The 17,062-nt window shown below is 38.7% G+C and overlaps 1 protein-coding gene across 3 annotated transcripts in view; it reads left to right on the top strand.

Moving 5' to 3' along the window:
* khdrbs3 (KH domain containing, RNA binding, signal transduction associated 3) overlaps positions 1-17,062 on the top strand; it is a 453,020-nt gene that overhangs the window by 274,007 nt on the left and 161,951 nt on the right. For 2 of the 3 annotated variants that reach the window (XR_010543904.1, XM_065285828.2), the window contains exon 1: positions 5,635-6,003. The exons of the other annotated variant lie outside the window; for it this stretch is intronic. Coding sequence is in view for 1 of the 2 variants with exons in the window: in XM_065285828.2 (XP_065141900.1) it covers positions 5,913-6,003 (91 nt within the window). In the remaining variant the exon portion in view is untranslated. Of the gene's footprint in view, positions 1-5,634; positions 6,004-17,062 lie in introns of those variants that run through there. 3 annotated transcript variants of the gene reach the window in all.

The following is a 17,062-nucleotide window of genomic DNA, read 5'->3' as shown; positions in this document are numbered from 1 at the left end:
AACATCTTATTGATTATGATCAGTACCGAGTTTGTCTGACATGAATCTTGCATGAAAAAAAAACACTGTATATACTTTAAACTTGTAAACTTTAGATACTCCTAGATACTAATAGTGTATTTGATCCTTACTATAGTAAATATTAAAGTATACTATAGTATTTAGTACAGTTTATTAATTCACTGTTATTAATTAATAGGACAAAGGGCACTATTTACTACACTGCAAAAATGACTTTCTTACTTAGTATTATTGTCTTGTTTTCAGTAGAAATATCTAAAAAAAAGTTTTTTTTCTTGATGTGCAAAATTACTTAAGAAAATAAGTCTATTTTTTAGAAAAAAATCTAATTTAAGTGAATTTGTGAATGAAACAAGCAAAAAAATCTGCCAATGGGGTAAGCAAATTTTTCTTGAATGTAGTGTTTAAGAAAAAAGCTCAAGATTTTTTGCTTACCCCATTGGCAGATTTTTTTGCTTGTTTAATCCACAAATTCACTTAAATTAGATTTTTTTTGGTCTTAAAACTAGACTTATTTTCTTAGGTTATTTTACTCATCAAGAAAATGCATCTTGACTTGAGAATTGTTAGATATTTGTGCTTAAAACAAGAAAACAATACCAAGAAAGTAATTTTTTGCAGTGTATACAAGAAATTTCTTAGTATTTTGTCTTGTTTTCAGTAAAAATATCTAAAGATTCTTAAATTAAGATGCTTTTTCTTAATGAGCAAAACGACCCAAGAAAATAAGTCTAGTTTTTAGACCAAAAATGTACAATTTAAGTGATTTTGTGCATAAAACAAGCAAAAAAATCTGCCAATGGGGTAAGCAAATTTTTCTTGAATGTTTCTTGAATTTAGTGTTTAAGTACATTTTTCTTATTCCATTGGCAGATTTTTGCTTGTTTTAAGCACTTATTTACTTAAAGTTTATGTCTTTTTTTTGTCTAAAAACTAGACTTATTTTCCTAGGTCATTTTGCTTATCAAGAAAATATATCTTAATTTAAGAATTTTTAGATATTTTTTATTAAAAACAAGACAAAAATACTATAAGAAAGTAATTTTTTGTACTTCAATTTATTACAGTTTACTATAATAAATACACTAAAGTATACTACATAATTTTTTTTATTTGGGTGGAATCACTGGAACATGGCTTAAATGCAACTAGAAGTCAAATAAGCTTCCAAACTTTTGTGATTCACTTTTATTGTTTTTGTAACTGCTGCAGTACCTTTTGTGGCCATGAGGAGTCAGTGTTTCCACTTAAAATGCAAGAATATGCAGTTTTTAAACGTCATTGCTCACCAAAAAGGGATTACACTTTAAACGTAACAGGTTTACAAGACAATGCTACTCAAAGTTGAACCGGAAGGGTTTAAGAGTTGCTTTTTTAAAATGTAGCCTCCCACGTGGAAAAAAACTGTACTATTTACTACAGTAAACTGTGGTAAAATTTCTATAGTATTTGCTAGTTTATCAATTCACTAATTAATAAGCTACCACTGAATATTGTTGTACTAGTAAACATTAAAGGGATAGTTCACTTTAAAATGAAAATTCTGTCATCATTTACTCATCCTCATGTTGTTCTAAACCTGTATGAATTTTTTCTGATGAACACAAAAGAAGATATTTTGAGAAAAGATGGTAAACACACAGCAATAAGTGACCATTGACTTCCATAGTAGGAAAAAATATTGTGGAAGTATTGTGATAAATGACTAAGAAAATATTTTGATAAATGATGGTAAGCACACAGTTGACGATACCCATTAAATTCCATCATGTTTTTTTTATTCCTACTATTGAAGTCTATGGTCACTTGCTGCTGTGTGTTTACCATCATTTCTCAAAATATCTTCTTTTGTGTTCATCAGAAAATAGAAATTCACAGGTTTAGAAAAACATGAGGGTGAGTAAATGATGACAGAATTTTAATTTTAAAGACTTTTTTATAAATCTTTGGTGTCCTCAGAGTACATGTGTGAAGTTTTAGCTCAAAAAAAAAAAAAAAAAAAAAAAAAAAAAATATATATATATATATATATATATATATATATATATATATATATATATATATATATATATATATATATATATATATATAATTTATATTAGCATGTTAAAATTGTGAGCAAAAATGTGCCTTTTTTGGTGTGTCCTTTAAAATGCAAATGAGCTGATCTCTGCACTAAATGGCAGTGCTGTGTTTGGATAGTGCAGATTAAAGGGCGATTTATAGTCGTGCGTAGGTCCTACGGCGTAGCTACGGCGTAGGCTATCCGTAGCCTGTGCGTAGCTCTGCGTAGCTCTGCGTAGCTCTGCGTAGCTCTGCGTAGCCTGACGCGCACCTCACAAAATTTCTAACAGCGCGTCGGCTCTACGCGGACTGTAAGCGCTGTGATTGGTCCACCAGAACCCCTCCCGTCAGGTAGAAAAACTGCGTCATAGGTATTTCCGTTTGAGACGGTGAAAACAAAGATGAGCCAAGTTGAGGAGTGATTTAACTCAAACTGAAACACAAGTCGCTGTTTATTTACTTCCATCATTGCTGGTCTTCTCAAATTATACACAACAAGTTGCTATTTCTTCTTCGTTTGTGGGTTAACTTGCTTAGCTTCTTCTTCTGTGACGAGTTCTGCTGCTACTGTGGTTACACGCGTGATTACTGCCAACCAGCGGTTTCGCGTGTGTTTGCACGTCGACGCGGACGGCGACACACAAGTATAAATGAAAACCGACGCGGAACCTACGCCGTCGCTGCTACGCCGTAGGACCTACGCACGACTATAAATCGCCCTTAAGGGTCGGTATTATCCCCTTCTGACATAACAAGGGGAGCCAAATTTCAATGACCTATTTTTTTCACACGCTTACACAGAATGGTTTACCAAAACTAAGTTGCTGGGTTGATCTTTATCACATTTTCTAGGTGGACCCAATTATAGCACTTAAACACGAAAAAAGTCAGATTTTCATGATATAAAGTACTGTAATAAGCTAAAGTGTGGAACAATTTACTATAGTTAATACAAAAGTAGGCCTATAATACAGTATTTTTACCTGTGGGCTTGGTTTTATTATAGTTAAAGCAACCAGGTATTTGGTGGATATTCATTACCATTTAATTATATATATTTATGCATTTGGCCGACGCTTATCCAAAGCGACTTCTTCCAGTACTTTACAAAGTATGCATTTTTTATCAACGTGTGTTCCCTGGATTTGAACCCATGACCTTTTACATTGCTAAAGCAACCACAGAGCTATAGCCTATAAGAGCATTTCACAGTTAAACTATGGTTCCTGATACAGTTGTAAACTTGTGGTTTACAAATATCATAAAACTCCATGTGGTTACTTTACTAATCGCATTTTTCTAAGGGAATAATAATAGTTTTACCTCAAAACACATAACACTTGTGGGCAGTGAAAACAAATGCCTGCAGATGTTTGTCTTCTTGTTGAGAGGACAAAAAAGATGCATAGCACCCCAGGGTGTCAGTCATCTCCCCTCGGCTGGGTAATTAACATTGTATTTATGAGACAAATATTAAATGGAGGGTCTCCGAGCAGGTAACCTCCCCTCGCTATGATTAAAAGCGCGCTCTGTCACAGTAACGAGCCCTGCGCTCGTCCACCGGGAGCTCCGTCTCTGCAACCCACCCATTATATTCAACCACACCACCCAGCAAAGTTTATTTATCGGTTTATGGTGTGATACATTGCAATTAGTAGAAGGATGTTAAGACAAGCGGCCATTAATGGATCAGATTTATCTTGTGTCGAAACAGTGGAGGAGAATAGCGCCAGATGGCAAACATACATCTATAAATAAGTCATGTTTCAGGAAAGAAGAGATTATTGCATTTGAGCTCGTTTTTAATGGTCTCTAGCTAAGATTAAACCGTCAACTTTAAATGACCTAAAAACTTTATTCTTTATAAAGTCTAAATATTGCTGACACTTTTATCCAAAGCGACTTACACAACCAGTGCAGTCTATGGCAGAAGAACCTTTTATAGCACCTATATTTTTAAGAATAATGTTCTACACCCTTCTTTAATGCCTCCATATTCACAAAAAGTATTTTTTCATTCCCAGCATAGCATTGCATATACATACACCAACTTACTGTCTCCATCCCTTCTGTGCCGTTAACTTTAGCTGTTCCCAGAGCTAACCTCTCCATTTTCTCAACCCACTGGTAGCTATAAATAAACATTTCATCGATTGCTTCAAGCTGCCCGTTCCACACAGTAAACATACAGCACATCTCAAAGTTTACTGTGGATGAACATTAAAGTATCCTCGTATACTTTTTCCGCTCTCTCAGAACCGTGCATGAGGGTTGGTGAAGATGGAGTTTGCCTCGTCAGAACCTTGACATTCAGAGTTATGCAACTTCAGCTTAGCCTGCAGTTCAATGCGCCCACCTAAACCTCCACCTTTGTATTGTCAATAATAAACACATTCAAACAAAAGAAAAGTTTGACATTATTTCTCATTATCAGAAACTAGACCACACTTTAGGGCTTACTTTTATATTATTTTACCCAAAGCGACATTACAAGGTATACATTTTATCATTATGTGTGTTCCCTGGGTTCGACGCATGACCATCTGTGCTGGCCTCTACCACTTCAGGATACAGTACACGAAATGCATTTTTGGGTGAACTTTACCTTTAAGGATCTTTGATAACCTGTACTGTATGTGAGAGGGTCCTAGATTGACCTTTCACCTCCTCACCCACATCCACTGCACTCCTCCATTCTCAAAAAGACAAAGGGCAGCAGATAGGTGAATAGATTTTTTACCTTCCTTTGGCTCCCTATCTCTTTAGGGAAAGCAATCCGAGAGCGCTTAACCAAAACAATCCATTTTTCAACGACTGGGTCTAGGAGACGACGCACACAAGAAGCAAGACAATGTTTTTTTCTTTGTGCAAGCAAGCTGCCACATTAAAAGTGCTACCAAACACACAAACACAAAGAACTTGATAAGTGAACCAGTGGGTTTCTCTGTAAATGTTGTGGCTGTTAATTTCAAAGGTTTAAATTGAATTTTAGCACATTTTCTAAGGATGCTTCATGTCTTCAAGGCTGTACGCATCATCTTTACTGTGTTTTGACTTGGAGACAGAGTGTGGTTGGTAACCCTGCAGCTGTAAAGTTACTTTTGACCCAACTTGGTTTTATAATATTGTGGGTTCAATAAAGATGTATGCATTTTAAACCTTTTGTCTAAGGAATCATTCTGGTCTCCCTGCTAGCTTGCCCGGAGGGATGCACAAACCCTGCATTTAAGTGTATTGCCTACTAATTTTGAAATTATACTTTCTGCACTCCTAAAGACTCTTTGCCAGGCTTTATTTTTAAGTATAGATAGGTCTCTTCCCAGTATGTTGCAAACATCACCACCACATTCTCAAATAAGCTACAGTACTGTTAAATTGCAGCACCTTGGACAATTCCTGCGCGCCCCGCCCTCTTAGATTGATTGACATGTGGGTACCCGATACCTCACCAGCCACATCCAATCAACGAAGGATTTGGGACGTGCCGCTGTTGCCTGTGGATACAACAGGGGGAGCTTGAAAACGCTTGTTTACAGTGGAGAGCGCCAGTCTGACCGGAGGACGCGCGTGTGACGGACGCATCGGCGCATTTCCCGCAGATGGGATAAAAGCGAACCTGGAAAGCGCATGGCAGTAGTTATCCACAGCGCAGCTATAGAGAAACCCAAACTCCTGCTTATGTTGTAGATGCTCATCGGCTGTTCATAGAATCCCTGGGTTTTTCCCTTTCATGACCGGTGCGCATTTTGTCTGGTTTGCTTTAGGACAAAAGAAGGATATCTGTCTTTACCCACAAGCTTTTTATTGGACCGGACGCGCTGGGTGAGATGGATATCGAAAAGTACCTGCCACAACTGATGGCGGAGAAGGATTCTCTGGATCCCTCCTTTCAACACTCCTTACGGCTTCTTGATCAAGGTATGTCCCGCTGTATCCCAGTCACCTCTTTAACGCAACATTCTTTTACGCAGTGTTTTGTGTATTTCTGACTGAAGACAAACATTGATGACGAGTATAATTTATTATCCTGTTTGATATTCGTGATAGTTATTTTAACACACTATTGGCAAAATATATACAAGTATCCTGTACCTGAGATTCATTAAACTACAAATCTAGGTTATATGGAAAAGTCGCTTTGGATAAAGAAACGCGCGCGATATAACCAGTAAACGTATGCTAATTGACATATTTTTAGTTACTCAATAAGTCAACATTAAATACTGAAAGGTTTAAAGATGCCGATCCATTTATAGGTTCACTCCTTGAGAAAGTGTTTGATTCCTCAAGAGCATTACATCATTAATAGAAGCGGATTCGAATCCAGTGAGACTAGACTCATTAATTAATCCGATTTAAAATCGGCGCGCAGAAACGATATCTGTCTGAAGTCAAATTTTGTCGCGCTTTCGGAATGAACGTGAAGCCTTTTGGGGATCTAAAGTAAATCAACTGCAGAACAAAGTGATGCGTTTAATACTTTCTTAATGTTGTGTTTTAGCCCTTTAAAGTTAAAATAGCTGATCTAGGAGCAGTTGTAGGTATCCAAAGACGGTTTGCAAAGTTTAAATCGGTTACTTTCCATAAACATGCATGCGGTCATTACGCGCCCGCTTTCTATCTGTAATTAAAAATGCGCAGAGACAAGAACTTAAGAAGATATCTTTTGTGAACAGCCCATAGTAGATTTGAATGGAGAACAGCATGTCTAATTGCAATTTTGCCATTTTTAATGCCAACAGTCACGCGCCCCAATGAACATATACGTCTCTGTGCAAAATTACGTAGCTTTGGTCCAGAGATCCTGTCATAGAGGTCCATAGTCATTCCTGAATGAAGGCTGCAATACATGTGAGTCGAAACACTTTGCTGAAGGGAATGACAGAAGGTCCGGCTGCTCACAGATGTGTTTTAATAAAGCATTCCGCAGGCTCAGCATAATGGGACACATGTACAACTCTTTATACAGGAATGGGATTTAAGTAGAAAATGCTGGTGGGAATATTGTTTGAGTCTTATTTCCTAAAGCAACATTTCACCTAATATAACATTTTCATTTCTTTATTCAACATTGTTATCACATGCTGTTATATGGATCACAGAAGGACACATTCCGAAAACCAGACTAAAGTAATTTTTTTGTGATTTAATGTTTTCTGCATAAAATCACCCTACATGAAGAACATTCTGTAAAAATAACACCTTGATATCTTTCATATTGACTGAGTAAGATCATGTCAAAAATTGAAATCAAACTTTAAAGTTTCATATCCCATCATTAGATTATTAGACTTTAGCCTGGACAGTGACACGTGTTTTTTTGTGTGTACGTTTGTAGTTGTGATTTAAAAATAGCTGTGTGAATATTTATCAGAAATTGGCTTTTTGGAGGAGCATGCATATTTAAGATGAATAAATTATTTTTGGTGAACTTGAACTGAAGGTTTCTTGCGTGAAATCAAACTACTGCAAGGGCTTGATGATGCTTTTTCAGTGCCCATTCCTATACAAACCTTTGTATTTTTGAAGGGTCGTAACTTACAGAATGAGGTCTCATCCAAATTCAGAGATTTTGCCTTTCAGCACAATGGTGACAGTTGAGCTGTGCACTTCCCTCTCTTATTTAACAAACACCAAAATGCCAGGGTGGAAGACTATTGTCAAGAGATATTCAGATGAGAAACAAGTTCTGTTGGTGGTAACTGAGATTTCCGCAGAGAAAAACGGGTTTGGTGTGAAAAAGACAGAGCGTTTCTGTCAGGACGGAGAGCTGGGGTATAACCAGCGCAGAGGGAGTGATAATACATTTTCACACTTTCACACTCAGCACTTTTCTGTCCTATCAATCCATCTCCCTGCTTAGATGCCGTCTTTCGTTCACTTTAAGAAATGGGTGTCTTTAAGCAACGTGACATCTTGATTGCACGAGGACAGGGCCTCAACTTCTGCACTGTTTTTTTTTCAAGCGCAAAAAAAGAAGCAAGCAAGCGAGAGGCGGCGTTATTAAAAAAGACGCAATTTGCAAGTAATTAGCAAACATCTCTGAATGTTTTATTGGCAGAAATCAGCTCAGGCGTCCTGGGGTTTGGAGATGTTTGCGCTGCTGCCAGATCTTCAGAGTAAGACGCCGCTCTTATCTCCAGCACACCACAGATGGCTCGCGGTGTCACGTTGAGGAGCTCTCGTCTTAAAATTCTTAACTAAATTATGTAATTGGCAGAAGGAGAACGAGTTTGACCGAGTACAGATACTCTTTCACATGCACACAGGCGTTCGCGCACACACATACGCTGTTTATACCGCTAAACAAATCTCAAACGGTTGGAAACGGATAAAGTGGGAGTTTTATTAAACCAGCGCACACCAAAACTCACAAATCTCATGCAGTCTTTTACTTAATTAGAAAGCAATGTAATTGGACTTAATTAAAAAAAGAAAAAACTACGTATAATTGAGGCTTATTGCATCAGTAAAAACTAATAACACATATTTGCATTTAGTACAGTATCATATCATACTATTATACATCTGTAGCTAAATGTTTAAATGCAGTATTGTGATATGTAGCTAGTATACGCTCACAGTATGTATGTTGCGTAGGTTTTAGTTTTACATCATATTCAAACCTTTGCTATTTACACAAGTGGAGGATACAGGCAAGATAAATGATGATAAGAAAAAATCCTTTAGCCCTTCTTTTGCTCCAACTCTCATTGAAGACGAAAGCAAACAAATTCTTGTGCATATTCCCAAGGCCCTGAGCGCTGCTTGTACTCTGTATAATGGTCTGTAAGATACATTGTAGATTCAGGAAGACGCATTGATTCCCTGCTATGATACAGAGATCTGTTAAAAAAGTTTTTTTTTTTATTCTTGCCCTCTGGTCTGTGGCTGTACGCCGGCTTTCTAAACCACCCACCAGCTAAAAGAAACAGCGTCTGGCAATGCATCAAAGCCTGCGAAATACAGATAGAGCTACAGAAAGAGAGAGAGAGAAAAAGAGAGAGAGAAATTGAAAAAACAGTGACACTTGATTGAGATAATCATCTCTGTCTTTCTGAGGTTTTGATCAGCATTCATTTTTTGTGTCTGTGTTTGGATGGGCATTGTTACATTTCTGAATTTAGATTAGTTTGGTTGTATAATTAATATATATAATAGATGAGTATTAACCTAGTAAACTTAAGTATTAAGGGGTATATGCACTTAGGCTTGCATGCATGAGAATTAACCACTTGGCAGATAATGGTTCGGGAGTCTGGCTTGTGACCCGAAAGTCGCCACTTTGAATCTTACGATTGGCAGGTTGCGACCTGAGCAAGGTCCCTTAACCTTTGTTGCCCCCTGGGCGCAGCAGTGAGCTGTCCAATGCTCCAAGTGTATGTGTTTATGGATCACTGGGGAGGTTAAAGGACTACTCCACTTTCTTAATAAAAAAATCCAGATAATTTACTTACCCCCATTTTATTCAAAATGTTTATGCCTTTCTTTGTTTAGTCGAGAAGAAATTACGTTTTTTTGAAAGAAAACATTTCAGGTTTTTTTTCAATTTAATAGACTTTATTGGACCTCAACAGTTTACAGTTTCAATGCAGTTTAAAAGGGCTCTAAATGATCCCAACCGAGGCATAAGAGTCTTAGGGCCTGTTTACACGAGAACGAGGGGCTTTTTGGGGCTTAAAAACGCAAAAAGTGAAACCACCCTCCAGAGTGGAAGTCTTAAAAATGCTCTACCGTCGTGTTCCCGTCTTAAGGGTAAAAACGCAAAAGTCTGCTCACAGTGGCTCTCGCCGCGTACGCGTTTACGTCACATGCAAACCAGACGTCTTTGGACTAGACCTGGGAGAACAAGGAGAAGGTTGTACGCAAGTGTGCGGACTTGGTGTTTTTGTTTATCAGTGCTTCACATTGCCACCTAGCCGCCTGGAGTGCAAACTACATCGAATTTCACACACTTTTGCATTACCATATGCACGGAGATTTCCCCCTCAAACACTTTTACGTTTTCGTTTCAGATCGTAAACGTAGCTTCATCTAGCAAAACGATTGTCATTTGCGGCAAGAAAAATAAAAAATATGTACTTTTAAACCACAACTTCTCGTCTTGCATTAGCTGTGTGATGCGCCAGCGCGGCCTTATGTAATGCATAAGCACGTCGTAAGGTCATGTGTGGAGAAAAAGGACCGTTCCAATGTTGTTATATGTGAAATGATACAAATTAATGTCTTTGTGTCAGTTTATTGTAAAAAAATTAACTGACACAAGAATGAGAACTTGTTTTTTAAAAGTGCATATTTTTTATTTTTCGTGCCGAAAATGACAATCGTTTTGCTAGATAAGACCATTATGCCTCAGTTGGGATCGTTTAGAGCCCTATGAAGCTGCGTTTTAGGGCTGGAACAATGCGTCATCCTAATCGCCAGAAATGCGTCGATGCGTCACACTGTTTACATTTTTAAACGATTAATAAGAAGTTATAAAAAAATTGTTACTGTCACATTGAGAGCGTACACAGAAAGCCAGCTGGCCGTGCGGAGATCCTTAACAAACATAAGCTATTCTTGTTAGGTATTCTATGGTATGCATTTATATAAAACCATAGTAAACGTTGTTTATTAAATATTAGAAGGCCATTTTAGCTTACTTGTGTTAATCTTGATGCTTATTCAGTTAGATTTTTTTTGTTTAACTTTTTATATTTTAATTATTAATGAATGCCTATTTTATTGTTTAAGGTGAAAAATAAAACATATATATGAATCATTAGACAATGTGACTAATCGGAAAAAATAATCAATAAATTAATTGGTTGAATAAATAATCGATATTTGCAGCTCTACTGCATTTAAACTTTTGAGTCCAAAAAAGTCTATTAAATTGAGAAATATCGGAGAATGTTTTTCCTCAAAAAGCTGATTTTTTATTTTCATCTTGTGTTGGCAGCTAATGGCGAGTGCTTTATTGCAGGAAGTTTTTTGTTGAAAGTATTTATTTAGGGTGTCATTTCTTTCTCTCTGTCTCTCTCTTTTTCACTTTGTCTCTCTCTGTGTATGAAGTGAGAACTGTTTCCTGAGAGACTCGGACTGTTCCTCATAAAATCTAATGGCTGCTCACTAACTGCAGTCAACACATATTGATTTTACCCTTAACATCTGATTAAGGTTTGTAGTTATGTCAAAGAAAAAACTAGCCAGCGTTGTGATTTACTGTGCACTCTGGTTTATATCTCATGGTTGCGCTAGACCAGGATTTTTTTTAATTGGGGTCCGGGAACCCCCAGCAGGCCCCCAGAAGATTTCAAGAGAAACGGATGAAGCCAAATGTAAAAGTTTGCTGTGTAGCCAATTATTTAAGTTTTTAAACATTTTGCTGTCTTCATAATGTCACAAAATATGGATATGGAAATATTATTTTTGGAAGGGGTCCCTCGCTAAAGGTTCATTATATGTGGGGGTCCCTGCTATCATAGTTTAAAAACCTCTATGCTAGACCATCCAAGATGAAACAATACTGTATTATTGCAAATGTGTCATTTCAGCATCAATTATAATTGGAAAAAAAAATGAACAGGCCCTTTCATCTTCCATTATTTTATGAATAATTCCGCTCCATGAAGGTCAAGTGTGACATTGAACGAATCCATTTTCGCATTGCTATTTTGGGAAATGCAATGGATGTTTTTGCGTCACCTTGGTTTATTTATTCCCATTCTCCCGGCAGCATTGTTTCCCGGCTCCTCTACAGGTGTAATCATCTCCAGCAAGCCTTGCGTGATGGGAAGAATGATTTTAAAGCATTCTCATGCCACCATAAAATGCACCGATGTGGAAAACGTGCCGCTCTTCTCATTTTCTTAGAGGATAGACATTTTTTGACAGTTTTGCCTCTGCGTTTGTCAGTCTCAGCAGTTTCTGCGTGGGGGCTTCCTCGGGTCAGCTCGAAAACAAATGAGCCTGGAATCTCAAACGCCAAGCACTGATTCGACACCACGGGTCAGGGATAATGAGCCAGAGCGTGTAACTGTGAAATAGTGTATCTGCTTGTTTGAGGATACCAGGCACTCCAATCCCCCTCCCATCCTCTCCAGCTTGCCCTTGAGAACTAAAAATCTGTGGCATGATGTGCAGCGCTCTTACCGACTGATCTGTGGTTACCCATAATCCCACACTGCTGCAGCGGTTTCTTGGATTGCTAAGAGAGACTTTGGGCTTTTGTCCATGTAAGACAGATTTAAAGAAACAGTTCCCCCCCAAAAACATGCATGCTACCAGTGGCAGCCGGTGACTTCGCTTCCGAATTCAAAATATGTGTTTCGGTGCGTCATGTGAACCTATCTGCATAATGCGTCATGTCAAAATACATGCCTTCGTTTTTTGGTAATCTGCTCCTTGTTTACAAAACACTGCCAGAAAAAAAGGTACAAAACTGTCCCTTTTTGTCGCTGGGGAGGTACCCCAAGGTACCGTTTTGTACCTATACAGGTATATAAATATAATACAATGTTGTACCTTTTGGGGTAAATTACTGTTCCTTAAGGACCGATTGTGTACCTTCAAAGGTACAGTTAACTGTTTTGTAACCCCAAAACTGAACTGGTACAAAATTGTTCCTCAAGGTACACAATTGGTTCTTAGGTTATAATATTGTACCCCATAATGGACAACATTTGAATGTGTTGTATACCCATAAAGGTACAAAAAGGTACCTTTTAGGGTACCACCCCAGCGACAGAAAAAGGAACAACTTTGGACCATTTTTTCTGACAGAGAAGGGAGAGTATTGAAGTGGACAAAGTCCACTATTCATGAATATCAGCTGACGTCATTCACATCTCAAACTTCTCTTCCGCCATTTTGAGTACCTGAAGTGGTCGCAAAAGAACTAGAAGCTATGCCTTCAATATGTTGTGAGCATCAAAACCGCTATTTTTACAACACTAACCGTGGGTTCACACCAGCTGCCTTGAGGCATCAAAATCGCGTCTACCACTTCTAGTTTGCCGCTTGAACATTTTGAATGCATCCGTGCGTCTACAGCAAAGTAGACGCGCAGAAAAAGCAAGCATTTGACGTGCGTCAGAGGCGAAATCCGCTTCTTGTGGGAGGGGCAAGTGCCATGCGAGACGTTTGCAAGATGGTTACCAGGGTTACCAACTTACCAGGTTGCCAGGTTGCCCAATGTCCTCACTGACACTCTTGTGAACTTGTGTTGTATAGCTCCGGGTGACTGCTCACGGACAATGTAAAGCGTATTTGGTTGACGCGGTGCGAAAATCTAAATTTTCAACTCGTCACACACAAATTCGTGTGAAACGCAAAATGCACAAAAAGCACTATTCACGCGTACCGCGCCAGACGCTCAATTCGTGCCATTGGACCTTGGACAGACACACAGGCAGCGACTAGACGCGAGAATGAGGCAGAATCTCGTCTACCGCACCACATTAAACGCCTCATTCACGCCGCAAGACTTCCATGCGCGCGTCAACGCATCTTCACATTGACTTAACATTGAAATAATTCTCGCTTGACGCCTCTACCGCGGCTGGTGTAAACGCAGCATAAGAAGGCTCGAAACAACATGATATCACCTGTGTCTCTATACGTGAACTCGAGCATTGAGAACATTGTTTGTGTACAACAGAGTTTACTAAAAAGAAGGTTTTAAACAACTGACTTAAGTTGTTTTGGTGTCTGCTAGCCGCCATCTTTCCAGTCAAAATGTATCGATCTCCGAATGTGACGTAAGGAGGGAGGAGAGTAAAGATGGATAGCTCCTAAAGCATAGTTCCATATAAATGCACGGATAATTTGTAGTTTTGTCGCAAGTGAAAACAATATTGGCGTTCTAGTTAAAAAAGGACCCTCATATAAGATTCATTCATTCGCATTCGGAGATTGATTCTTTATGTCTGGCAAAGATGGCGAGGGGACACCAAAACAGCCAAAGTCAGTTGTACAAAACCTTTCTTTTTAGTAAAGTCTGTGTACACAAACAATGTTCTCAATGCTTGCATTCATGTGTAGAGATCCAGGTGATACTTCGAGCAAAGTTTCATGTTGTGTCATGCCTTAGTGTTGTTCGATAGCAGCGGACAGCAGCTGGAAGAACGCATCAGGGATCGAGTAGGCATCACCACCCTAACCAAGATATATTTGTTTTAAAGTAGCGTTTCTTTTCATGACAGTCGAGGTGCGAAATGTTGTCTTCCTTAGCCTAATGCTTGTCAGTAGCCTACTGGTACTCGGTCGATACTCAAGATGGCGGCAGTAAGCTGAAAAAATTGGCGGATGATGTAAAAGTTCACATGACTGATAGTCATCTAGGAACGTACTAGACTAACATCCCTAAATCTAATCTACACTCAGTAGCGTTCACTGCTTATTATAGACGACTGTCTGCTAACCCCGCGACACTGTATAATGTTAATCTAGGCCACGGATCAGCCCTTGTGGTACCTCTCTCCTCAATTATACAGTATTAATCTTTCAGCGCTGCAGGATGTTAATGCATCGCTCAGGAGAGCACAGGACAGTACAACAGCAGTACTGGATAACAGACGATTAGAGAGAGAGAGAGAGACAGAGAGAGAGAGAGGTCTGTTAATCAGTATGTCTTTGTGCTCCGAGCTAGAGTTTGAATAAGGGTGCGCTCTTCCTCAGGGAGAAAGTTATTTATGAAGGACTGCCACCAAATTAAATTTCAAAAGTAAGGGAGTAGGCAATAGAAGGGTGAAATGGAAGGAAGAAATGGGAAATGTAATGGATAAAAAACAGAGGTAAGACGCTAGCAGGATAGATACGGGACAAATAAAGGAAGAGATGAGGAAGAGAATATGATGGTATGTAAATTGGAGGGTCTGACTGAAGATGACTCTGGGATATACAGATGGTGTGGTGATGATGATGCTTCTGTTAAGGAGGGGAGATGTTGGACATGAAGCGGGTATCAGTGGAAGGCAGGACAGATATGGGTGTGATTGCAGAGAAATCTGTGATCTTCACACATTAGGAGGTGTTTTTCTCTTCTCACAATGAAGGGTGTTTCTCGAATTCAACGCCATTCACTTGGGAAGCTAAAGTCTCATGCAGCAAACTCACTGTGTGTGTGTGTGTGTGTGTGTGTGTGTGTGTGTGTGCGTGCGTGCGTGCGTGTGTGTGTTTGAGAGAGAGAAGCCTGATTATAATTTAACTTCTTTCTTTCTGTCTTTCTTTCTGTCTTTCTTTCTGTTTTTCTTTCTTTCTTTCTTTTTCTTCATTTGTCTGTCTGTCAGTTTCTTTTAGTCTGTCTGTCTGTCTGTCTGTCTGTCTGTCTGTCTGTCTGTCTGTCTGTCTGTCTACCTGCCTGCATGTCTGTCCTTTCTTTCTTTTCTTTGTCTGTCTGTGTGTCAGTTTCTTTCTTTCTTTCTTTCTTTCTTTCTTTCTTTCTTTCTTTCTTTCTTTCTGTCTGTCTGTCTGTCTGTCTGTCCTTCCTACTGTCTGTCTGTCTGTATGTCTGTCTGTCTGCCTGCGTGTCTGTCATTTCTTTCAATCTGTCTGATCATCCGTCTGTCTGTCAGTCCTTCCTTCCTGTCTGTCAGTCCTTCCTTCCTGTCTGTCTGCCTGCTTCTCTTCGTCTGTCTGTGTGTCAGTTTCTTTCTTTATTTTCTTTGTTTGTCTGTCTGTCAGTTTCTTTCAATATGTCCGTTCATCCGTCTGTCCGTCCGTCCGTCCTTCCTTCCTTCCTTTCTGTCTGTCTGCCTGCATGTCTGTCCTTTCTTTTTTCTTTCTTCTCTTCATCTGTCTGTGTGTCAGTTTCTTTCTTTCTTTCTTATAGTCTGTCTGTCTGTCTGTCTGTCCTTCCTGTCTGTCTCCTGCGCGTCTGTTCTTTCTCTCATTCTTTTTTCTTTCTTTCTTTTTCTTTCTTTTCTTTGTCTGTCTGTTAGTTTCTTAAGTCTTTCCATCCGTCTGTCTGTCTGTCCTTTCTTTCTTTCTTTCTTTCTTTCTTTCTTTCTTTCTTTCTTTCTTTCTTTCTTTCTTTCTTTCATCTTTAATTCTTTTCTTTTTATGTCTGTGTGTCAGTTTTTTTTTCTTTCCTTCTTTCTTTCTGTCTGTCTGTCTGTCTGCCTGTGTATCCTTTCTTTCTTTATTTCTTTTTCTTTCTTTTCTTTGTCTGTCTGTCAGTTTTTTTTTCTGTCCGTCCATCAATCCATCCATCCTTCTATACATCCTGTCCTTTCTTTCTTTTTTCTTTCTTTTCTTCGTTTGTCTGTGTGTCAGTTTTTTTCTTTCTGTCTGTCCTTCCTGTCCGTCTTTCTATCTGTCCATCCTTCCTTCATGTCTGTACCTGCCTCAGTGTCTGTCATTTCTTTTTTTCTTTCTTTCTTTTTCTTCTCTTTGTCTGTGTGTCTGTCAATTTCTTTCAGTCACTCTGTCTGTCTGTCTGTCCTTCCTTCCTTCCTGTCTGTCTGTCTGCCTGCTTGTGTGTCCTTTCTTTCTTTTTTTTCTTTCCTTTTTTTTGTCCGTCTGTGTGTCAGTGTCTTTCTTTCTTTCTGTCTGTCCATCCTTATTTCCTTTCTGTCTGCCTGCCTGCCTGCACATGTCTGTTCTTTCTTTTCTTTCCGTTCTTTTCTTCGTCTGTCGGTCAGTTTTTTTTATCCGTCCATCCATTTCTTCCGTACTTCCTGTCCTTTCTTTCTTTCTTTTTTTCTTTTCTTCGAGTTCCTTTCTGTCAGTTTTTTCTGTTTGTCTGTCTATTCATTCGACCCTGCTTTCCTCCTGTATGTTTGTTTGCTTGTCTGTACTTAGTTTCTGTCCTTCATTCCTGTCTGTCTGCCTGCCTGCATTTCTTTTTCTCTTTGTTTCTTTCTCTTTGTTCTTTCTTTCTTTCTCTTCCGTGCTTTTTCTTTCTCTCTGTCCATTCGTTCTTCAGTGTTTTTTGTTGTTGCCGTGAAACCACAATAAAGCTGTGCTAAATGGCATCTAGTTGACTTAATAA

Source organism: Paramisgurnus dabryanus, chromosome 19 (genome assembly GCF_030506205.2).
Source record: "Paramisgurnus dabryanus chromosome 19, PD_genome_1.1, whole genome shotgun sequence".
Taxonomy (NCBI): Eukaryota; Metazoa; Chordata; class Actinopteri; order Cypriniformes; family Cobitidae; genus Paramisgurnus; species Paramisgurnus dabryanus.
Note: the sequence above shows the minus strand (reverse complement) of the source record. Positions and strands in the feature narration are given on the sequence as shown.